The 25623-nt window shown below is 47.4% G+C and overlaps 1 protein-coding gene across 4 annotated transcripts in view; it reads right to left on the reverse strand.

Moving 5' to 3' along the window:
* slit1a (slit homolog 1a (Drosophila)) overlaps positions 1 to 25274 on the reverse strand; it is an 80341-nt gene extending 55067 nt beyond the window's left edge. For 3 of the 4 annotated variants that reach the window (XM_028988964.1, XM_028988962.1, XM_028988961.1), the window contains exons 1-4: positions 24688 to 25273; positions 15787 to 15858; positions 13647 to 13718; positions 12877 to 12948 (exon numbers count right to left, since the gene is read on the reverse strand). In XM_028988964.1, coding sequence (XP_028844797.1) covers positions 12877 to 12948; positions 13647 to 13718; positions 15787 to 15858; positions 24688 to 24869 — 398 coding nt within the window. In that variant the 5' untranslated portion in view covers positions 24870 to 25273. Of the gene's footprint in view, positions 1 to 12876; positions 12949 to 13646; positions 13719 to 15786; positions 15859 to 24687 lie in introns of all 4 variants that reach the window. The other variant, XM_028988963.1, reaches the window with a different exon arrangement.
* Positions 25275 to 25623: the final 349 nt, after the last annotated feature.

The following is a 25623-nucleotide window of genomic DNA, read 5'->3' on the forward strand; positions in this document are numbered from 1 at the left end:
GGAACGATGGAACAGAAGTAACGCTCTTTGAGCCATGAGCAATCGGTTATCAATCAGGAACGCACGCAAACACTAACCCAGCATCACTTCTCCAGACCCCAGGACTCTCCCGCAGATAGTCACTTGTCACAAGCTGCTGGGGTCTGTGGAGACCTGCTCTGATTTCAATCATCATTAATTCATCTGCTCAGCTTTCCTGCTCCAGAGGTAGAAGCCTTCAAAGTGACAGTCCGTGCGTCTGTGGTCTACCCAACTCCAAGCCCTTCTCCTTTATATCAAAGATCACATTTTGAGGTCTGCGGGACCTCGAATGTGCCTTGTCACCCGACAAACTTGGTAAAGTGACAGAATGCTGATCAGGTTTATGCCAAGCGAACAAGAGAGAACAATTGATTCCTGGTTGCCATTCCTTTGCTCCCCGCAGCATCAGCAGCATTCATTTATTGTAACACAATGAATATTTTTTTATTAATGTCAGCTATTAAGGTGTCTGTTTTCGACAGGCCTAATAATTAACTTTATCTCTTACAGAGCATTTGTTTTTGTTTTTCGGATGCTAAAATGTTATTGGATAACAGGGAAGACTCAAAAGTGGAAAAAAAATCATTTTCATTATGTGAGAAAAACTACAATGAATAAATAACTAGTCACGATCTCATTAGCTTACCAGGGATTTCTTATTTCCTTATAATAAAGGATGCACATCATTTTAAGATCAAAGCTAAAGCTTTGCGGCGTGAGTCATGACGTGACTCAGACATTGGAGCCCAGATCCTAGCGAGTGGGTGAAGGACAGGTATTTTCGATCCAACACCGGCTGCATTGAAGTAAACACTTTATCTGCATAATGCATAAAGCACAGGGACTTTGCACAGGCATGCTGTCGAGCGGCATCCAAAATTAACTACAGCCGCGATGAATGTTTAACATTCCATCGCTCTCCATATCTCATTACGAGAAAGCATCCAGCAATAGTTTATGAGCTAATTTACCTTCGCCGCGAAGATTATTACTGAACGAGCAAACAGTTTTGCCATAGAATGGCTGGTGGTTGCAGAAGATTCTCAGGCTAAATTCCGCCACTGGGCCGCAGGGATGGCATCAGGACAGGGGCTTGAGAAAACAGTGTGGGGAAGACAGCGCGGTCTCTGACTCACCGGCACCTGAGTTCTGTTTGCCGTCTGAGTAATTAAGCCATTGCCACATCCTAATTACGTTCAAGACACAAACTGCAGATGGAGGCTGTGGACTCAAGATGAACCGCCGTGTTTAATCAAATAACGCAAATGCAGGAAATGAGCGAGAGCACCATGTGCTTTGTGTTCTGGATGAAAATCCCACAAGTGCTTTTCCACCCTCGCCTGTAGCACAGAATCACTTCTGCCTGTTGGCAATGCTAGATGACTCTTAATCCGCCCACACATAATCCTATTATGATATTTAATATTCAATGAACGTAAATGACAAGAGCAAATCAGTGCAGTTACAATTGTGCAAGAGAGAAAAGGAAGGAGAGAAAAATAACTCAAGAGTGGAAATAAGCCACATAATTACAGCCTGGTGCGTTTTAAAGGGTATATATAATCAGACACACTTAATAACAGCAAGAACAGTGCAATAATTAACTCAAAGCCTGAAGCTCTCCCCTTCACATACCTACAATTATCAGATAAAGCAGCGTTAAGTTTGCCGGCTCTGCAGCGTAGTCTCTGGAGTGGGGACGAGAGAGCTCTGCACTGAAGCATTTTTCACTTCTGCCAGCGGCGTAATGGGTCGGAGGCAAAGCTTTCAGTGGCGGCATCACACAGTTGGTTTACTGTGCAGCTCGTCTCAATGAGAGCTCGTTGGAGTTTTTCTTTCCCCCCCCCCTCCTCTCCTACTTTCTCCATTTTCACATCTCATTTCAGCACTTGGTCGTCCCCTGAGTGCTTGCGGAGCAACAACAATGACCAGATTTTGAAAACCACTCCAGGACTCTTGAAGTGAAGCTCGGTGGGCCTTACGAATGCGGATTGGAATTCGGCCATGTTCACAAAGAGGCTTTGCCTTCTTGCACTGAACGCAATAAGCTCGCTGCAAGGGGTAGCACAATCTGCGTTGGCTTCCCATGAGCCTCTGATGCATGTTACGGGACACTGTCCAGCTCTGTCCAAGTCAGAGGGCAGGACAGAATACATAAAAGTAAGTTGAGGTATGCGCTGGTGTAGGAGATGATCTCCTATTTCGTCCACCTTGTTTGAGATTGACAGGCCATTACCAGCCTCCTCTGTGGGGTTCCTAAAAGCGGACAAGTGGACCCAGAATAGCCTAATAAATGACAGAGGAGGTTCTGGACACGCCCATTACCATTGTGCCATCTTTATCACGCCTGACCCAAAACGAAATACCCAGGCCCCCCATCTCCTTGGTGACTGAGCGAGGCCCCGCTGTCGCCTAGCGACAGAGAACAATGGGTCCCTGGGAAAGCGCATGCCTTGTGCAAAGGGCAGCCCTTTCACTGCGGCGGAGTGGGAGAGGTGCACAGGCATGGCACTGAGAGAGAGGGGGTTGATGGGAAGGTTATTAGGACATCTTTCGTGGTGCCACAAAGGTCCCAGAAAAACATGCCCCCTGATTTCACTTCTAAGGTCATCTGTCTCTTTAGGGTCAGTCAGCTTCAACTTGGACCAAATACCGCCAGAGCCCCAAACTCAAAACAGATGTGTGAGTCTAAACTTCAAGAATATATGCACATATCATTCAATTACTTAAGACAATAGAACAGAATCATCAAAAGAACAGTCATGATTTCTGATCTCATTATGAGTAAAATTGCATATTTGCTGTTGGCTCCAAAAGAGTTTTGATTATTGCTATAAATATTTTCTACACAGTAAAATCATTATCATTATAAATTTAATGAATAAACTCCTTCAAAAAGTCAAAATCAATCGTGATATTAAGTAATAGATTTTTTCCCCTTTTCACTGTTAATAATTCATAATTTTTTTGCCAAGTCTGCAGCTGATCCATCTAGACATGTTAAATAAAGAGAAATCAGCATGAAGCAGATGAAGGCCAAAACCACAATCCTGCAAGCAGAATTCTGACAAACTGTATTGTCCATAGTTTCCATAGCAACCAGCAGATAAAGACGGGAGGGAAATTTTAAAACACAGAGGCTAAATGTTCATAAGTCAATAATGGCACAACTTGTAACTTGAGAAAGTAAAGTAAAGGAATAAAGTAAATAACATAACCACTGAATAAGTCTATGGGAGTAAGTAAGTACTCCTAATTGCCACTGGTTAAAAATGAACACAAGCAGTCTAAGTGGCTCAGAAGAACTGAGGTGTCTTAGTAAGCAGACACAGACTGTTAGCATTTTCATGTGAAAAGTCTTTATTTGGCTTGAATGGCCGCTTTTCTTTCACAACGACTTTATTGAGTGTAACTGGCTCATATCCCTTGCCCAGAAACCACATCCACCACGCAGTCAGACAGTGAGAAAGCACAGGTCCTGGCGGGACCGGGCCAGGGATTCCACCCCTTACAAGGGATGGAATCGGCCAAGGTGGAGATGTTAGAGCTCGCTGCATATCTCTCTCACATCCTTCGCTGTCTGAAGAGCCTCCTCTGGTTATTCATTACCGGTTGTCCCACACCATGCTTCCGAACAGACACATTGTAAAGTCATCTGTTCAGCCGCTTAGGCCAAACAGGATTCATGCCGGGATACTGGCTGTATTTGCAATACTTGAGGAAGGATCTTATGAAATTTTGCTTAAAAAGCTTCAATTGAAACCGACAGGAGTTAGTTGACACCCAGTTGGAGAGCCCGTCATGGGCATTCACCAAAGCACATTTGCTTTATTAACGGCCTCCACTTTTGGACTAGAATTCCCATGCTGGAAAATGCTCACTGCCATGGCTGTGCACCGGCAGACCTGGCTTGTTAACTCAAGTCAGGCCAAATCTATGCAGTAATCCCTTTCCAACAAGGGTGATTAAGGTATCAAATGGCAGGTTGTGTAATTGTGTATCGCCCGGGGTTAATGGATTAAAAAGCACGCAAATTGGGGTGTAAGGGTTGGGGGGGTTGTAAGCTCGGTAAGCTTCTAATCAAAAAGTCTCTAAGCTCTGCTCGGTTCCATCTTTTGACCTTTGACAGCTTCTTTCATTATGCGACATTATGCTAATGTGCTTCCAAATTTGAGTTTCTCGTGGTTTTCTCAATATTTTGAGTGAATTTCTAAATTCTACTCCAAAGCAATCTCTTGCTTTTAGAAAGCTGTCTCCATGTGACTCCCTGTTCCCTCTTTTTTCCATCTCACACTGCGACCCAGCTCTGAATGCCAGTCGGCCTTGTCTCCTGTTCCGCCCTGGGACTTAGTCAGAGTAACGGCCAGTGCCGTTTGTTTAGGGAGCAGCTTTACGGTTTGTTGACACACTCAGCAAATGGTGGCGAAAGCTAATGACATGTGCGCCGTGGCCTGTGGAACCCTCACACATAATGTTCTGGCCAAGTCGTTTAACTTTCCCTCAACCTTCGGCGCTGGCCCGTTATTCTTATACAACCAAATGGTTATATATGGCACGAGAGAAAGAAGAATAAAATTAAACACATGCATCAAACTCTATGCAAGTCACCACAGGACTGATAAGGAATGACAGGTTTTTGAAATGCTGCAGATGGTCTCGAGCTATCTCTGTGTGCAGGTCTCCTCTGGGGTTAGGATCGATGGTCCCTCCATTTCCACATTAAAGGGAGCCTTAGACATGAGAGATCCAACTTCAATGACCCCTTTAGAGCCCAATTAAAAGCAGGCCGGTTCTGGGCCCTGGCCTCTCGCTAGGTAAGCTAGCAGTGGGGAAGAGGAGTTAAAGGGGGGTGGGGGTGGGCGCAGCCCTTATCATGTCTTCTCTGTTTCATCCTCGCAGGGCCCCCACGTCACACAGGCATCCCACGGACCCGAGCCTTTGAAGTGGAAATCCAGATGCCCCTGTGCTGGCAGATGAAAATGTGCCAATTTCAAAGCCCAGAGACAAGGATCCCTTCTCTATATCTCCTCTCCCTCTCTCTCTCTCGTCCTCCCTCCCTCTCCTCCACCTGCTCAGACTGTCCCTCATGAGAACTGAATCTGCAATGGCGCACTCTCTCACTAAACTCATTCTATCCTACTTTCGAAACTCATTCAATCGAAACTCCCTCTTTCAATCCTTTCCCCCCATGACTCTATTCCATCTTTCTTTAGGCCTTTCTGGAAGCATCAGACTGGTGTCGCCAGGGGACCGATGGCCTCCGTTTATAGTCCGAAGATGCGGTATTGACACATTTCACCAGTCATCAGACAGAGGATCTCGCCTGGACAGGTCACACTTTTTCTGGAAGTGGTATTTATTGACTGCTGCCACACTGGGCAGCATGATGAAAGTTCCTTTTCAGAAGATCGGAATGGCTCACACCACTCTGCCCATGGCGCTCTGGGTAGAGTTTGGTTTTTCCAGTTTCTTTAAATGCTACGACCATGTCCCTGAGGGTGACAAGGTGAAAACTTTACTCTGGATCGTATCCAGGGCTGCATGAACAGGGCGGTGTGAGCCTCACCCCAAACTCCAAACTAAGTTCAGACTGCAGGATTTTAAAAGTTGCCAGATTGCTGTATAGTTCACATTACACAACTTTCCCACTCGTGATTGAGTTATAAAAGATTCCTACTACATGACTGACCCTTTGGTGAAACAGGTTGATTAAAATCTTAGAATTTAGTAATATGAGCCAGACTTGAGGGAGACTTCTCAGTTCCAAGATCACCAGGATTTCAGAGAGTGATACTATTAATTACAGGCAGAGGTTTGCACTGTTTTGTGTGTGTGTGTGTGTGTGTGTGTGTGTCACATTGCCCCCTATAGCTCCCAACACTGGCAAAGCAAACAGCAGGGGAGAGGAAAATCGATTCCTTCCTCCCCATGTTCCTCTCTGTTCTACTCAACAGGGATGAGCGAGAAAAATGCCGCCCGTGTCGCTTGTTGGTGGAACCTGGCCCGTAGCTCTCTCCTGCCTCCTACGGAGAGGATAATGAGATCAGAGCTCCACGCTGCAGCCCTGCAGGTGGGACAGAGCCTGTCAGGTCCAATGCTTTGAGCTGATAAGCTTAGCTAAGAGGGTGAACATGGACCTACGGTTGTCCCAGCGCATCTGTGGCTACAGCTTTGTGAAAGCGTGAGGACAACAGCTTGATGATTTTAGGCATGGCCCAGCAACAGTGCACAGTGGTCACCAAAAAAGACCTAACGCTATCGTAATGTGGGGCTCTGGATCTGTCAGGCTTGGCCGAATTCATTCAAGGAGGGTGGATAGGCTGTTTTCGGCCTCTGTCATACACTGACCATGATGCATTAGGATAAACTGCAGCAAACTGATGTAGTGAGTACCTACTGCTGGATTTCTGTAGAACAACAACAAAATATCTGAGGGGCATAAGCCAGAAAAGCTCCAATGCCAAGCACAAGGACCCCAAATATTAAATACCCTCAAGAGCCTGACTGTCTGCAAAAGAACAAACACATAACTGGGCCAATAAGAAAAAGGCATCACAGTCTTACCGATTCTAACCAGAACAAGGAGGCAGTGATTCAAATGCGGCTGGAAAAAGTCCAGCCTTCACCTGCCCTCAGTGGCAGCCTCCCACATTGCCAGTGAAAAGAGGTCTCTCAGAGGAAATGGGTGGGGGGTGGAACTGCTGTAGACTGGACTCCGCCCGAGCCAGGACCAGAGCCTCGGCAAACATTTCCAGAGGATTTCCCCACTTATCCCTAATACACATCACACAAAAGAGACCAGAAATCTCTCCGTGCCGGGCCACCTTGGAGGTGGACAATGTTGGGTAGCCTTGCCCCCAGATGACAAGCGGGGTGGGCCTGACAAGGAAGTGAGCTCGTTGAGGCAATCCTTACTGCTCCGGCACAGGTAGAGTTCAATCGACGCCTCAGGCGACGGGTAGAGCCGCGCTCTTCCGTATGAACAAAAAGGAGGGACTTTAGGTGTTCAAAGAAGCAACCTGGAACAACACACAACAAAAGGCAAAAGCTTGGAGACAAAACAGCAGCCGGGGGGCAGGAGGGAAGAATGCGGAGAGATTCTTCTCTGCAGGAAGCTACGGCTCTGACTGCAAGACCCCTAATTACAGCAGGAGATTACAGACACGATGGCATCAGCCAGTCACCACCCTACCAACCGCAGGCTTTCCCTCCTGAACTCTCACTACACCTCTGGCACCCAGCCTGCCTTTCTTCAGGAAGGGTGCTGTATTTGTAGACCTGATTTGCACTGTGGTACACAGTCGGAGATGAAATCGCAGCTTATGGGCTGAGCTTTGCTTCCTTGTGCTCAACGATTTGATAGCAAAAGCTCCAGCTTCTATACAACCCTGACCTGTGGACTGAAAGCATGGATGGATGAGTGTCGATTGGGCAGATTTCCCAGGATTTCTCACCTCACTTCTTACCTTCGCCCAGGCTCTGCTGAGGCTCATCCAGCAAGACAAAGACCAGACTCCTGTTCAAGGTCTGTTGTTTGCTTTTACCCCCAAAATATGTTCGAGTATGATGAATGTGCTGAGTCGTCCGTTCTGAAAGGGGCCGTAAGGTGCTCTGTTTGAAGCCTGAGTAACCTTAACACATACATCGCACACAGAGGAAGAAACGCCAGGGGGTTGGGGATGACAGGCTCTTGGTCCTGCAGCCCCGTCTTACATTCTTCAGACAGGCCTGGCACTATGGGGGCTGTTATTACTGGCCGGTTACCCAGCATTCCATCCAAACCCCAGCATCTACAGAGTGAAAGCTCAGGGATCGGCTCTGTCTCCTGCGTGTCACGTCCAATCAGGCGCTGCCGCTGCCCATCAGCGCCCAACCTGCTGCTGCAATCAGGACCGACAAATTCCTCCGCTTGTTTACCCTCGCCAAAGGAAACAGACCCCGGCGTTATAACTAATTCATGCCCTATCAATTCATAATTATGAGCCTAATCCCCAACACACACAAGCACAATAAAGCAGTCATTACATGCGGGAGAGAAAGCTGCTCCATAAAATATATCCCACTGTATGCCGAGTGTAGAACTAATCCAGCATGTGTGAAGTCCTCTGGGATCCGGCGCTTTACGGATTCCTTCATTATGGCCTGAGGAACGCGTTCCTGACACTGGCTGATTGGAAGGCTCGGTGCCGAGGCGCCTTATCGTGAATATTTAACAGCCCGATCCATTCATAAATTATTGACGATGAGCAACGCAGGGATGCTGGTACATACAAACATGGAAAGTCTCTCCTCCGCTGTGTTTGTCTCTCTCTCTCTCTCTCTCTCTCTCTCTGCCTTTGCCCTTTCTTTCCTTTCTCCTTGTGAATATTTCAAATGGAAGAGTGGTTTTTAAATTACCTCCTTTTGGCTTCCGCTTCCTTGAGATTGTTTTATAGCATTTCTGTGTCTGTCACACGCGGCACAGCTCATAAAAAGCCGCGACAACTCGTAAAATCTACTTTTACCACCTGAGAAGGGCAAAGCCAAGGTTAGTGGCAGGAACGATGCTTTACAGGATGAACCACCGCTGACCATGGTGTGTGTCATTCTGTGACTTTATCGCAAAAAACCCTCAACAAATCACAACACACAACATCACCATCTCTGAACTGGGCACCTGGCTAAAGCAACAGAGGCAGAAAGTCAGTTTGCAGCTTCTTCCCCCGCTGATCTCACTCCCACAAGAAGCAAACCAAGCCCAACGGTTGCTGGAGTAACTCCAGCCATCTCCGCGCAGCCTGTCCTTGGCACAGTTTTAGTAGGCATTCATCTAGGTGGACAAAAAGGAGGAAACAACAGGCCCGTCCTGGCCCATTAACAGTCTGCCAGGGATACAGAGTGAGACAGGACAGGGGAACAGGGGCCAGGAGGAGGGAACACAGAAGCCGGGTTTCTCACAATACCGGCACTTACAAAACACCCACCTCAACAAAAGGAGGTGATGTGCACCCTGTTATTATAGGATTTGAACAATGACATCCCTTCTGCTGGAGGTGCTTGTGGAACATCCTGTTGGGAATCACCACTGGAAATGCAAGACATTGTGATAATTGAGCACTTGTGATTAAATGGAAAACTTTAGCTAACCACATCTGACATGTAGACACCTGCAACTGCAGTGCTCAGATGGTCAGAATCGCCAAGGAATGTGATTTGCACAGGGACAAATAAAAAGGGCATGAAGTACTCTGTACATTGCAACCACATTAGTCTATTAGATATAATATTACAGAAAAAAACTGAGGACCTTGAGCTTAATATCAGTTGATGTCATTTTTGATCCTGACCACATTAATTTTACTACGCTTTCATACAAATGTAATCTTTGGCAAGCAAAAGTCTGCAAATATAACATTTACAGTATTTACCAGACGCCCTTATCCAGAGAGACTTATAATCAGTAGTTAGAGGGACAGTCCCCCCTGGAGACACCCAGGGTTAAGTGTCTTGCCCAGGGACACAATGGTAGTAAGTGGGATTTGAACCTGGGTCTTCTGGTTCATAGGAGAGTGTGTTACCCACTAGGCTACTACCACCCTACCACCCTATATAATTTAAAATACAGGCCAGGAGTTTGGTCTCACTACTGATAACTCACTATTCACTACCAGTAATTACAAGAAAGCATTAGGAATTATTAAAATTTTATAGTATAGTAAGTATAGTAAGTATAAGTATTATCTATCCACAAAGGCGGTACTGTATTCTGCTTCTCTAGTACATGCCGGAATGCAGTGTAGATTTTGATACTGTGTCAGCACTTAAAAGAACTGGCTGCATTGAAATCAGTTATTGAGACAGCGATGAAGAGACCATGCTCTGTGCTAATGACGGGCTCACTGTAGAAGTGAAAGTGACTGTCACTGTGATGCAATGCAGCACAGCGCACGGTGACACAACGAAAAGTGTCCTCTGCATTCATGAGCAGCAGGCAGCCACGAAGGGTGCTCGGGGAGCAGTGTGTGGGGACTGTGCTTTGCCCAGTGGCACCTCGGGATTTGAACCGGCAACCTTATGATTACGGTTACATTTACTCACCTGCTAGGACAACCATGGCAGCGGTGCAGTAGGTGATTGTGTGAAGATCCGGACTCAGGGAGCAATGAGAGAGCGAGTGATAATGACAACCACTTCCAAGTCAACTCTCACTCTTACTCTCGCTGCCTCTCAGGTATTTCCCGCCATGGCGCCGCGGTGAAATGCGGTTATAATCAAGTCTTTGAAAGACGCCGCAGCATGATTTTACACCTACGTGTTTAAATCCAGTGTAAGGCCATGTCAACCTAAGTGAACATCAAGTGATCAATCAAAACGCTCCTTTTGTTTCTACAAATCCTTTTTTTTTTTTTTTTTTACAGCATGATCCCTCATGCACTCGACAGAAACATGTAATTACTGTCTTATTCTCTGTATACTCAGCCCTCCCCCTGTTAGTGTTTGTGTATGTGGATCGCTCTGTTGTTAAGCAGCAGCACGGAAGCCGCCTGCCCCTCCCTCCCTCTCTCTCTCGGCCCCCCGCCCCCCAGGGGCGAGCGAGGCTGCCTCGGGTCAGCGCGTTCCTGGCTAAACCCCGCCCGCTCCGAGTACCTGATCTCGCCGTTTGCCTGGATGCGAGAGCAGTGCCCCGGGAGACAGTGATTGACAGAGAGCGCTCCGCCGATCCAGATGCCATTCCCCAGAGGCGGCCATCAAGAGGGACCCGTTCGCAAAAACTCGCAGTGTGAACCGAGCGCTGGCCCTCTAATTACGCATGCCGGAGAACAGATTACAGGGCCGCGCCGCAGAGAGAGAGAGGGGAGACGGAGGAAGAGGCAGTGAGAGAAACAACAGGTCATTAACGATGATGGATGCCACCCCGTACCCGCCGTCACCGTTCCAGCGGGCCGCACACCTCCGCCTTGTTTCCCAAGCTTGCTCGACGCGGGGAGCCCCCCCCCCCCGAATCCATCATCTCCCTCTAATGATCTCTAATCAGCACCGCTCTTCGCGCGGCAGCGTTTTACTACGTTTTCTCTTCCCTCGCTACCCCCCCCCCCACCCCCCAACCAACCACCAGTGCAGAAAGTTACACAAACAGCCCCCCCCCATCCTCCTCCTTCACCCCCACCCGCAGGGTGACCCCTTCTACTCGAGCCAGGGCAGCGCTCCCTTCAAACAGCAGCCATTAATTCCATGCCTTCTGCCACCTCTTTGTATTAAAAGGCAGCTCATTAACGAGTTGGCATAACGACTCCAAGTCGTAGCGTTAATGGGATCCACACAACAGTCATTTGCTCATTTCTGCACAAGCCTTTTTATTAAGTAGACTCTATCTCTGTTTATTAAGTAGACTCTATCTCTGTGGTTTATAGCCGCACGGCACGGAGGTGGCAGAAGGTGAGAGAGGCAGACCTTGCCTGCAGAACTCTCTACCTGCCCACCCGCTTATTATCTCGGGAGGAAGAGGGGGGGGGGGGGGGTACAGGCTGGACCATCCTCACACCAAGAGGTCTGGGAATCGCATGGGCTCCTTTATGACACAGGGCCAGCTTTCATTCCGCAAAAAGAAAGAGAAGCCAATTAATCCCCCGTACTAGAGGAAACATCTGGGTTAGCATCCCACCTAAGGGCAGCAGGCTTTCACATTAGCGTCTCTTGTTAGGGCCTTTAAAGAAAGACCTTATCAAGCCCCAGTGTGCACTTAGGAGCAAGTGCACAAGCTAGGCTTCCGGTGGGGATAAGAACCTTTCAAATGCATTAAGAACTTCAAAAAATATATAAGAAATCTAAAAACAAAAGTGTCTATGTCTTCATCATTACAGACCATTATAAAATACATGACCAACATCTGACAAACACCGACGCTTTGGAGATGAATTCAAGAAGCACCAGAGTCAGGTCTGACCGTGTAGCTTTGTTGGTGAACACGTGAACGACTCCGGGCTTTTCAGCACAAAGATTGTTTTAACAGCTGCTCTTATTGCCAAGTAGCTCCTGGCTTTCCAGACAACTCCCCCCAAAACACACTCTGCAGCTTGGTAAGCACAGTGCGGGTTTGGCCTTGAGGGGGTCTGACCAAGGGACAGCAGCCCAGCGCTATGAAGGGCCTGGGGGAGACGGAATGGCTTTTACGTGTCCCAGCGTTACATTATTCCCACATGCAACCTGAGCCCGAAATGGGGGACAAAAGTCTGTACCAATTATCTGCCTGGAATACCATTCATCTTCTGGGATGGAGTTACACAAATGACTAAGAGTCCGGTCTCGTGTGGGCTGGTGGCGCAGCAGGACGTGGAATTTCAAACATGACTTCCTTCCTTCTTAATACAAAAAAAAAAGGATATCAACGAGTGGCCCTACTGCATTAATAACCTCCCAAGCATATGCGACTCCTCAAACAAAAGCATCGTTCTGCTGGAGATCAAATGCTTTCCGATCTCATAGTGTAACCTGTTCCAGAGAAGTTACTTTAGACTCCCAGAGCACAGGGCTCACACTCACACAAGCGGGCAGAACCAAAAAAAAAAAAGAGCAGGAACACACACATGTACCAATTCCAAAATCTTTTGAGTTTTTTTTCTAGATGCCATAGAAAATCCTACAACTTCAGCAATTTAGATGAACTCAAATACCTGTCTCGAGTTTCTTATAGTTGACATAGTCACAAAGCAGCTTTGCACTCTTAGCATGCCGGAAACCCCCCAAAGGGCAAGCCCAGGACCACCGGATGTCGACAGGATCATAAAGCACACTCAGTAAAGCCAGGAAAATAAGTTTGGAACATGAGAGAGACAGAAAAGTGTGTGTGAGAGAGAGGGAGGGGAGATGGATACTCACAGTCGAGTCAGAGCAGCGTTCTTCTGGAACAGCAGCTCTGGCAGCTGGTGAAGCTGGTTCCTGTTTAGACGTCTACGAGTGGAAAGGCACCGATTCAGAGCAAATATGAATCAACCTTCACATGCTAAAAACCTATCAAGATGCTCTGGGGACTGACAATAAATCATAAAGTGCATGATGAGTGCATGATGAGTTATTTAAAAATACATGAACAGTGCAAAGTGCCAAACCAACGATAAGTTATTCTCAAAATCAGCCCTGTAACTGGCATGGGGTCATTATCACCAGATAATCACCAAAAAAGACATGCTTTAATGTGGTCAGGAAGATGATATGCTGTGCCTAATTGTTACAAGAATCTCTGCATGGCAAACAACTGGCTATAGATTAAAAAGTGAGATCTAGATCTGCGAGATGACAGGCTTTTCAAATTCGTTGTGCGGAATCCATGCCATGTTGCACATTAAAGGCAACAGCTGTATTCCCCGGTCTGTTCCCCATCTTCAGCTCGTACCGCACTACGTGTGATAATCAGTGAGACGCCTCTGATGTGGGATGTTCAGTGGCTGCAGCGCGACCTCACGCCGACCCCTCAGTCTAGAGCTGCTATATCAGCCAGCTTGTGCAAGTGTGTCCAAGCGCGCTGCCGTGTGTTTTAAACAGGTTTTTTTTTTTTTAACGTGGTGAACACAGGATGACGGTAAATCCCACTTTTATTTGGGCTAGAATAAGCTAAAATATGACAAGAGTGCATGTCAGCCTCCACTCACAGCCTCTCCAGCTCCTTCATGTCGTCAAAAGCGCCACGCTCGATGTTTCCAATCTGATTTTCCATTAGTTGTCTGCAGGGTGAAGAAAAAGAGAAACGTGAGACACTGTGGCATTAAAAAAATGGCATTACACCCACAGGAAACACTGTAAAAATGTACATACATGAAAATTGATGGAACCTTTCATTTATCTAACCTCTTAAAAATAGCAACTTGATTTCCAACTACAGGTAATAGGGTTTGTGAAGTGGTGACTTCACAAAAGAAGAGGCTACATACAAAGTGGTGATCAGGAACCATGAAGTAGTCACTGGAAATGGAAAGTGGGCAGGTACTGGTATAATTGAGGCAACACCCCTGCCTGAGGCAACCAATGAGGGTGTGGAATACAGTTACCACCAGCTATCAATTTGGACCCTGTGAAGATGGACGTTGATTGAGATTAGCAGTTAACAGGTTGATAGATAACTGCCATCCATGGACCCATCATCTTTGTCAGACCTATATGGTGATGAATATTGTTTTGGATGGCTATACCATAGCCTAAAATGTCAGCTCTGGTGGCCTTCGGCAGGTGGGCCAAGCCACCGGCCCTCTCAGGGTGCTCTTTAGCATTAGGTTCACATGCCCTGACTGATTCTGTGGTCTGAGGGAGGTGCTTCAGGAATCTTAGCTTAGGGGAACTTCCAAGGGAGAAAAGCCAGAAAAGCGCTGGGTTCAGAATGAATCACTGTGCTTTCAGCGAAGGACTGGTGTGGTCCCGGGGTCACAGAGGACAGGGTCAGGGAGACAGAGACACAGCACTCGGAGGCACCGGGACCTGTTATGAATGGAGTGGTGCACACAGGGGGACTCTGTGGAAAGGTCCTCCAGTTTGGGCCTCATGGCTCCCTGAGTTGGCGGTTAGAGCTGCAGGCCTCAAATGGTGATTCACCACCAAACACAAACAAATCTGTCACAAGGTTTGCCAAGGCCAACGCACGGAAATATGTCTAAAAGGAAAAGACCATAGGCGGTTTTGGAAGTGTTGCAGATGCTCTCCTCTAGGGACAAACATCCAGGCTCTGAACACACAACAGGACGCCTTCATTAAGAATGCAAATTTAGAATGAAAAAATGATCCTTATGAAATCTCAGGTACGTCTGAGGGAATTTTCGAAGCAAACATGAACGTTAATAACAGATTGTGCAATAAATATTTATTTTCATTTGTTCCAGTGAATATTGATGGAGCAAAAATACAAACATGACCAAAGCCAGACTGTCTAGCGCAAAAAAGTTTTTTGTACAAACACAATATGCCTCTCAGATGCCAACGTTTTCGCAGAGCACGAGTGGAGTTGTTGGAAACTCAGACTGTTTCAAAACCGACTAAGAATAATCATAACTGGACTGGCAGAAGGCAGCAGGAGTTGTCCTGCTTTATTCGTTTATTGCTGTAGAAAAAGCCAGAAGGTGAGAGTTCAGGGCGCAGCTTGTAGAAAAACAGCTGAGTCACGGCAGTCTGGAATGGCAGGTTGACCTGCACAGCCCTGCTCTTACCTCAGTGTTAATCATGTTAACAGTCTGACCATAACCTTCGTGGCCAGGGGGGAACCTCGGCGCTCCTCTGGGAATCTGAGGAGGTGGGGTGGGGTTTACAGCCAGGCTGGAAAACCTTGAGTCCCTTCTTTAGTGCCCCTTGTAAGGAGCTGTTTCCGCCTTGCCAGTGACAAGTTGGTGACATAAAGGCATTTGCCTTCCCGAAAAGGCCGAGGGGGAAGGGTGAGGTAGACAAGCTTAACATACGCTGTAGAATGTGGCAGCCACCTGGCTTACGAGATACGGGAGGCTGTTCAGTTACTTTGAGCTAAAGCAACAAATTATGCAGCATTTATTGTACTTAAAGACAAAAATGCATGCTATTCAAATGCAAATCAAATAAAATGAGAAAATTAGGCTGTTCAATGGCTATGTTAGAGATCACAAGTATCACTCTGTACAGAGGCAGAAATATTACTGCACTCCATGAGCCAGTTAAGTGCTTTCATAATAGCCATAATGGTGCTTCAGCTTCACTTTACCAGAACTAATCTGTATGAAAAAAAGTCAACAGTCATAAGACTACAATAACTTTGATGCTTATTTGGAGGTCACTTACAGAACTCTGAGGTACTTCAGGCCAGAGAAGTCATTCTTGGTGATGCGTGTGAAGTTATTCCCATTCAGCTCCCTGTAAGACAGACATGAAATATTAATCAGCCTTCTCCCGCTGGGACTGTTTCTTTGGAACGCATACACTGATATCTGCACTTGTGCAACACTGAAGTATTGGTATATGTTTGGGAGGGGGGCCGCACCAGTACACAAAGGGCTTTTTTCTGTGTAAGGATTAATACATGAAGTGCTAGAACCACTTTTAGTATTGTTTTTCGATACTGCAGAAGAGGCTGAGTCGTGACAATTTCAAATAAATCAGTGCAAAAAAATCTTAATTTAATAAAACCATTAAATAAAAGTCTCGCTACAGAACTTCATGCAAGGTTAGGTTGGAGGAAAGTGGAAAAATAGATTTATACAACTCTTACAATATACTTGGTGTGACAAGTTCCCTCGGGTGCTTACATTAGTTGCAATGATTTTCTAATAATGTTTTCTCTCACATCACACCGTTTCACTATGTCACATTCACAGTGACTTCACAATGTAAATAACATAATGTTCAGTCCTTGCTTAATATGCCTTGTCTGCTAGTGTCAATAGTATGTTGCCAACAGGCTCCATTTACAGACAGACAGAGAGGCTCTGCACTGAAGGGCAAGACCCACACGACACAGGTTTTGACTCGAACAGAAATGTTTCGGATTGTGAGCAAGCCAACATCTCACCACGTCACCATTGTCAAAGCTGAAAGATAATATTGGTTCAGGCTTAAACGTCCAGCGTCCTTCCAGGTATTCAACTCAACACATTAGCTTTTAAAAAGTAGTTCCTAGGTTGTATGTATACCAGAAGATTATTTCAAGGGTATTGTGTTCACTTTGCGAATAATTGTTTCAGATCTTCTAGGAACTTCCTTTAGCCTTTAGAAGATTAATGCCATGCCCAGAACACAATGTTAGGAGCTGAGCTGCTTTAGTTCTCTCTAAGCAAACAGTGACTTTTAATTTTGGGTGTTTGGGTGAGAAGCCACCCAGAAAAATTCAAGTGAAAGGGACTCCAATCTCCCAGTCTGATGCCTCACATGCACACAGGCATTACAGCGTCTGTTAGGGATTTGGGATGAGAGACAGAGGAAAGGGTGAGAAAGCCAGAAGTTGAGTGTGGAGTTAATAATCTGAAAAGCCCTCCTGCTGTGAGCAACCCCCGGTCTCAGAGGGATTCCAAGACAGCTTATGATCGGCCATGTTTGCATCAAGCACATTAGTCTTCAATATCCAAACCGGACTGAACAAAAAAGCTGTTTAAATAAGCGGGGGTGGAGCTAATACACAGCGGACTGAATAGTGTGTCTGCTGAAGGGCCGCAAGTTGGGACTTAAGATATAATAAAGAACAAAAGGGCCAGGCAAGGGTACATCAACAGAGCAATGGAGGACAGAAACGGCATGCCATTATGCCATTCAAAATCAAACCAGGGGTGAGCTGCACAATTCCTTCTTCACCAAACGCTCCCCCTTCAAAAAAGAGGAGAAAAACCTCCCTTTGGATCTAACCGTTTTCCTCGGTGCAGTTCAGACTGGAGTCTAATGACCACTCCTGGGACCACGCGAGAGTGCGGCCATTAAAGACAGATGGTCTGTATACACAGGTGCATCTACTGCGGGAAATAAATAATAGAATGGGATTCATTAGCTGGGCCCTGATATGCACATGTGCTGTTTATTACAGGTGCTTAATCCAGGCATCTCGTGGATTCCCAAGGACAGATCTTCCGGGTGGCCTCGTCTGATCGTGCCCAGAGGTATGTATCGGGACATGGGGAGAGTTCTCGAGTATTGGTGGGGGGATTGGCACTAGGATGAAAAACAAGCAATTGTCGGGAAGCCTTCTGCTTTTAATTAGGCAGGCATCTTCAGGGCAGTCTACTCAGAAACTGTTAAAAAAGCCTTCAGGTCTAATGAAGAAAAAAACCAATAAGTCAGTAACACTATTCATTATGCAGGTTTGTAAAAATGCTAAATATGTTTGGATTAAGTATTTGGCAAAGCGAGAGCAACGGACCTAGGGGAGTAGGTTGCTCCTAATCAGCCATGCCTGGGCGAGCAGTTCGGGAAGGAAGCACTGAGCCATTTGGAAGTTAGAATGCTTAGATTCCAGCTGTGTGGGGTCCAGGACCTCAGGGACTGACATTAGACGTCTCCCATTGGTACGGGACTTTTGGCGTTTGGGCTAGAGAAGACCAGGAACAAGCATTAAAATACAAATCACCCACCTGGACACAATTCCTTCTTCTACGTAGGGCAAGATCTGTTCTCTGAAGCCAATAGAAAGAAAGAAAGAAAGAACGACAGAGGTAATGTTCACTAATGGGACCCCAGCTAATAAGGAGTACTGCTCCCAAACGTAAGGCGCTCTCGGCACGGTGGTCTGTTTGTGTGTTGTAGACAGACTGAGACAGTTTCCTTTATATCCCAGGGGGGACTACGCAGGGGACCAACGTGTCAGGTGTTTCCAATAATCTCTGGTCTCAAGAACTCAAAAGAACATTGTAAAAGACGGAACAGCGCTGTTTATTCCTGCCATCTGTTGGGAGTCCCAGTGCAGGAGACATACTGGCTCTGATGAGGCAAAGTAACACACCCATTCACGCATGGGCTCAAAAGCATACATGAGAAGGCTTCGTTGGTTTGGGAACATGGTGACTCCAGAGCCATTTGTTGGGAACAGCTTTAGGCTGGCAGGGGCAGAGGAAGCAGGATACTTTCAGGTCAGTGAAACTGTGTGCACGGTGCACCTTGCTGGGGGAACAAGCTGCTGGGTGACACACGCTGCGAATTACATCACAGCAAAATGAACAGCGAATCAACGAGGGGCGCACTGGCCAGAAATGTCTGGAAGGTCCGAAAACAGCGTCATTAATTCAATTAACCATTTTGAAGGGACCAGGATCTCCAACCGAGCATGCTGATTCAAATTAAAGTCAAATTAAGCAAACGTGAACAAAGACTCAGAGTGCCAAGCCATGTCAACCGTCACCCGCTGAAAACTACGCCAGTTGCTTGTGTTCAATGACGTCAGAGAACAAAGGGATCCGAAGAAATGAACCCATTTCATCGCAAATTGGTTGTGCAACAGTGTGCTCACGTTCGGGCTCACAAGTCGTCATTAGTCAGCCCTTACAGCAGATGGAGGTGACAGCCTTGATATGTCACAGGCCAAAAGGGACCGTCTGGGCCTGGGAAGAGAGAGGCAGAAGAGCCGTCGAGGCAAGATGGCAAACGCTCGAGAGCGGGGCGAGGTCCCGCCGAGTCTGGGGAGCACCAGCAGAGCCAGAGCGCAGGGCTGGGGAGCTGGTGACCTACATAGCGGTGCGGCCTTCAGCCACACGCCTGCCTTCTGAGAGAGTAAAACGGGAGCAGCGGGACAAAAATAACACAAGCAGACCCATTTGGAACCTTTCAGCGTCGCATCTTATCATCCTAAATGTTCCTCGGCTTGAAAGTTGCCACATTTGAGATTTCAATTTTTTGGGGGGGACTTTTCACCACCATTCTCTGAGATTACATTCAAGTGGACGCTGGCAAGCGAAGGTGAGGAGAGGAAACACAGGAACATTCTGCTCACTCACGGACTATCCGACCCTGCTAAAATAAACCGCACACCAGATTCCAACAGTCGGACCAACACCTGTAATAACATCTCGCAGTATCTTCCCCGAACAGACGCACCATGAGATCACCGCCTCAGACACCCACGAATAAACGCAAGCAAATGAATGGGCACCTCTTCAGATGAACCAGAACTTAAGTCTCACATGTGAGACGGAGGTCAGCTACAAATAGCGAGATAATCCGGACTCGCTGCAGTTTAAATGTAGAACCTCAGCTGAATGGCAGTGAAGAGTTCAATAAGCATTAAAGCAACATCATCCTTGACCATCCCTGAGGAACGCCAGTAAATGTGTTGCAAGGTAATCAGTCCTGTCAGCATTGACCTGCAAATGGTTGCCTCAAATTACCCAAGGTGTAGTGGGAGTGCAAACTCAATTTCTGTCCAGACGGAAAGGAGGGAATGAGACAGTCGTCAGGAAGGTCCAGCCCTCAGACAGGCCAGTGCTCGAACCGGCCAAGGTTGCAGGGAGATGCGTCCATGTGTGAAATGAGGCTGAAGTTGTGGGCGCAGCACATCTGTGATCTGGCCCATTAGAGGAGACCCTGGGATCGAGGTGGGGGGCGGGTTGGGACACACTGACTTGATGGCGACTGGAAGGACAATAAGCTTATGGTGTGATTCTGGTCAGAAATTCGTTAGAGTTTGTGGCGTCTCGGCGGAACAATTAAAGAGGAGCGCGATGTGGAACTTAACAAGTTAACAAATTGATCGCGGCTCCGCCAGCCAGGTGTTCTATCATTTCATCCTACTTATCGAAACGTCCTACCAAAGGCAATTGCGCATGCGCACGCCCATAAACGCCTGCTGCCATCGCACAGTTTTCGAAGTTTAGTTGGGAATATTTAATGGAAAAGACGGTAAGTATAGCACCAAATACTCGTGTTTCTGGGCTATCAGAACATACCTGTGCATTTTTGGACCATAAAGTGTCATAATTAATATTCAAACAGCTAAAACACTGGTGCTAGGACAATCTGGTGGGTGTTTCTGAGCTATTAAAATACTACTTGTGGTTTATGGACAGTATAATAGTAGAATTATTATATAAACAACGTGCACATCGCATTTGTACAGCTAGCAGGATGTGTTGCAAGGGTGGTAGTAGCCTAGTGGGTAACACACTTGCCTGTGAACCAGAAGAACCAGAAGACTACCATTGTGTCCCTGAGCAAGACACTTAACCCCAAGTTGCTCCAGGGGGGGACTGTCCCTGTAACTACTGACTGTAAGTCGCTCTGGATAAGGGCGTCTGATAAATGCAGTAAATATAAATGTAGCAGGAACAGTCGCTATGAAAATATGCTGCGGTAGGAAATTCTGATAAGGTAGGACAATCCGACGGAACACCGGACCAGACGGTGACGCGCCGCTGTTCGCGCGCCGTCTGGCTACGCCGGCCAGACGGAGCCCGCGCGCGGTGACGCGCCGCTGTGCGCGCGCTGTCTGGCTCGCGCGTGGCATTGTGTGCGTGGAGTCCCTCGCATCGTGTCTTACCCGTCCTGTCGTTCATATTCAGTTCCCTCCTGGCCAGAGGGAGGACAATTCGAGCACCGCGTCAGCCGTAATAACGTGTCTCAGCTCATATTAACCTTGGATAGCATTCTTATCATTCTTATTGCCACAACTGCGTGTTTCTTCATTCTTTAGGAACGCGGGATTATTTGATATTACGATGGTAAATCGGATGGTACAGCTAACACTATGTCTCAAATTGCAGCCATGGTAGTATTTTAAAGTTTACTATGTGAAAGTTGAAATTTATTTACATTTCCAGCATTTATCAGACGTCCTTATCCAGAGCGACTTACAATCAGTAGTTACAGGGACAGTCCCCCCCTGGAGCAACTTAGGGTTAAGTGTCTTGCTCAGGGACACAATGGTAGTAAGTGGGATTTGAACCTGGGTCTTCTGGTTCATAGGCGAGTGTGTTACCCACTAGGCTACTATCAACCCATTGCTAATTAAATGACCGTTCAAAAGGAAAGTACAGGATGAATATAAAAATGCTATTTGAGATAAGACATTTCAGTGCAGAGACAGTGCACTGGGATCGGGCGAATGGAAGTGGCCGTAGTCTATAGTCAAAAGTTTGTCGGTTAGTTGTGGGATTTGTCCATGTTCAGGCACCCAGGACAAGGGGCGGCACATGAATCGGTGATGAATCTGAACAGCATTTTAATCTAGGCATGAGCAGTAATTACTCACCCCAGGACACACGGAATTGGACCTGGGCAAGACAGTTTTCACAAATGAGTTTTGCATTTATTCGGACTGCGCTACTGTGCAGGGATACCATTACGATTTTTAAGTGGAGAGATGGAAAACCAATGCAGGCCTCTTTAGAGACAGCGCAGCATGATCGGGGTCTCCAGCGTGGAGAGGTTCATCATCCACAGTCTTTGGTAATTAATATGCACTCGCTGCATGGACTCTTTTAGTGTGTGAATGTCCCAAAGCGAAGGGGGGAAAAAAAGCCAGAACTGTGGGCCCGTGACATGCCTGTTAACATTAAACCACAAAACTGAAGCCATAGGGCAGATCAAAAACCCTGTAATTTACACTGTCCTCAGAGGGGTAAACATTCCTGGGATTATTATCATTCCAAAGATTACAACCTCCATTAAAAAAAAGGAGATTCACATATTATGGAGGTGAAGCCAACACAATCTCAGCGGAGGGAGACGTCACGTCCCCCAACATAACATTTATTCACTCGTTTCCTCGTGACTGCTTTTGTCCAGAAGGGTTAATCCCTTCGTAGCTGATTAGCACCTCTGCCGACTGCCGGGAGTCCCTGTCAGCATCTCATTTCTTTCATTTTGTCGGACTCCCCCACCCACCCCCCTTCCCGGTGGTGTGGGATTTGTCCGGTCCTGTCTGGATTAAATGATGGATCAGGTACATGAAGGCCTGTCAGTTACCCCAACAAAAGGATGCTGCCAAAAGTGCCAGAGGCGTAGCCTCTCACCATCTTGGCCATCAAAGCACTCGGAATCCTCTTGTTTCTGAAGCCCGAGTCTTCCGAGTTTATTTATTAATTCATCAATTCATTCTATAATTTATTTACTCATTGAATGGGTTATGTGCATATGGCATCCAGCCCTCGCTTGGCCTTTCTGAACGGCTTCCAGGCTCCACGCAGCTCACATATCAAGCAACACACCCGTTTGTGTATCTGTGTATGTGTGTGTGTGTGTGAGGGGGGTTTATGCGGCATCCACACATATGTGCAGAGTCAGATTCTGTGAGCCAGGGACACCGGCCATAACAGTGCCTGGACAGCAGGGTTCCAGTCCACGCTGTGGTTTGTTCGGGTTCCTAAAAAACACAATTTGCTGGACAGGCCTGTGGCGTCCAGACACAGAGCGCACCGCTGCATAAAAATGCCCCCATTTAAACAGACCCGATGCAAGCGGGGACTAATGCAGCGCTGTGCCGGCATGACTTTTTAACATTTGAAAAGCAAAACTTTAGCTAAAATGAGCATGACGGCACCGACGCTGCACATAAGAAAGCCCCCCCCCCATCGGCCCCACTCACACGTGACGCAAACCAGATTCAGTTTTATCTCAGTGCTGAGTACCCTTACCACATATAAATAGGTGCATTGACACAGATAAGACGGGAGCACCGCGGGAGGGGAGATCTGGCTGTAGACGTGCGGATATGGAGCCCAGTGCTGTGGCGTAGAAATCACACAGGCCTTCAGAGTCGATGGATGGGATTTAAAGAACCCTGTGGGGCACTCGAGATTCCGAGTGATCGGACAGCAGGGTAATGGGGAGACCTTGGTTTTGGGGAGGGGTGCTTGGGGGTGGGAGATGGAGCTGAAGGTAATTTTTTTTGGGGTGGGGGGCACAGTGCCGGGCACACAGTCATTACAGAATCAGTCCAAGGTGTGGAAAGGTCAGGCCTGATCGAAACACACTTTGACAAGTGCAAATGGGATTCTGCTGTCCCTCGTTGCCATGCTCCACCCAGGCCCGCCCCCAAACCCCCTTCCTCCTTACGTTCGCGAAACCTTGTCTGTTCGGATAAGGATTTTTTTCTTCTTTTTTGTGTGGCTGCCTGTGGAGGGGCCGGGACCGCCCAGCGAATCTCATTCCGGCTGTCTGAAACAATCCCGGGCCGGCGGATCCCCGCTGTCCCGCCTGCTTAAGCCTGAGGGAGTGGACGCCACTCAGCTGCGAGGTGACACAGCTGGGTCTGCGCCCTCAGCCCTCGCTGATCTATCGACACGATTGTGAGCTCTGCTCCACGCGCATCTGACGAAATAATTCCAATTTAAATTTGTAATAAAGGAACACAATGCTCACCAAACAAAGAAATGGAATACTGTAAAAAAAAAAAAAAAATAGGGCGGCCACTTTTATTACTGATCATGTAATGTAGGCTTGGAAAGAAGATACAACTTGTGAGTGCACTGAAAATCACCCATCTGTGAAGTGTTCAGGTTCTCTGACCAAGGTGTTCTTAGAAATAAACAGAAGTGCTGGAGAAATGCAGAAGCTCCCCGCACGGGGAGACGGTTCCGTCACGGCCACCTTCCCTCGGCCCTCAGAGCATTTATAATTCATCCGAAGCATTCTCAACCTGAAATAGAACAATCTGTTTCCTTTTGCGAGCACCCCCGTACCGATTGCTGGATGAATATTTCAAGAAGTGGACAAGCCAGGAGGATAAACTCTGTACTTTCGTCCCCACGCCTCACAAACCACATGCATCTGTTTCCATCGCTTAAGATTCCATTTAACAATTAATGTCAAGAGAGTCTTGATTTTTTAAATTCTAAAAAAAAAAAAAAGGTGACTCCTGAAACTACATCTACATAGTTCAATTTTCTGTAGAAACAGATCTATTGGTATTAGGTGACCCAAGCAATGATAATAATTTTTTGAAGTACTACAAAAGACCAATCGTAGACAAAAAAAAAAAAAAGTCACTGAGATTCAGTGATTGTGAAATCAGGACTGATAAAACGCTCCAGTGATCTATTTAATAGAGCATCATGCACGCACGCACACACACAGAGCTGTGCGCATCATGCACATTACACACAGAGCACATCTTGCTGCACCTCGGACCGCTTCATGCCGGGCAGGAATGGCCACGCCGTGTATTTTGTCTTGTAGGACGGAAGCAGGGCTATTGTTCTCCAGACAGAAATCATGTGCAGGCAGAAAAGAAAGTGTGTGTGTGTGTGTGTGTGTGTGCGCGTGTGTACTCACAGCCGCTCGGTGTTCCTGGGTATATTCCTGGGCATGGTTTTGAGCCCCAGTCCATGGCAGTCCACGGTGGTGCCGCTGCAGGTGCAGAGGGCAGGGCAGGCGCTGGCGGGGCGCGCCAGCAGGGCGACCCCGAGCAGCACGTACAGCCCGGCACCGGCCAGCCTCGTCACAGGCAGGCTCATCGTGACCGATCGCGGCTCCTGCTCAGCCTGCTCTCTCTGAAGAGCCACCGCACAAAGACTCCCCCACCACTGAGGTGAACGTGCAACGGCGGAATTTCAATCTGAATAACAAATCTCTTCTGTTTTAAATATGTGAATAATTACTTATCCACAGGTGAAAAACAGATTCTTCTACTAAAGTGTGTTGAGCGAAGAGCTGGCTCTTTACTTCCTACGAAAAGTCTCCTTCTTCCCCTCTGTCTGTATGAAGTTGCTGTCCGTCTTGCAGTGCGTGGTGCCTACGTCTTTCTCCGCTGCGCTCCAGGCTTCAACTGCTTGTCTGTAGGAGAGGGAACAGGGGAACAGCGAAAAGGAGGAAGAAAAAAAAAAACAGCCGTCTCTCCCTCTTACACACACACACACACACACACACATACACACACAGCAGTCATCCATCACAAGGATCTACAAATAGCAGCTCTCGGACTCCTCCCCCCTCAAACGTGTACCCCCCCTACACACACACACACACCCCCACTCCCCTCCCAGAAACCCTGCCTGAACTCACTCTCATTCTCTCCAGCTCGCTGCAGCCCCCACAGACCAGGAAGTAGCAACCTGCATGTCACCGTGCAGCCATGTCCCCAGGCCCTCCAGCATCACAAAAGAAGCTGATGGGTGTGTGAGTCTCTGCCTCTCGGTGTGTGTGTGTGTGTGTGCGCCTTGTGGGGTTTAATGGGGGTGGCTGGGTGCCTGGGGAGGGGGTCCATTGGGA

This window comes from Denticeps clupeoides, chromosome 8 (assembly GCF_900700375.1).
Source record: "Denticeps clupeoides chromosome 8, fDenClu1.1, whole genome shotgun sequence".
Classification (NCBI taxonomy): Eukaryota; Metazoa; Chordata; class Actinopteri; order Clupeiformes; family Denticipitidae; genus Denticeps; species Denticeps clupeoides.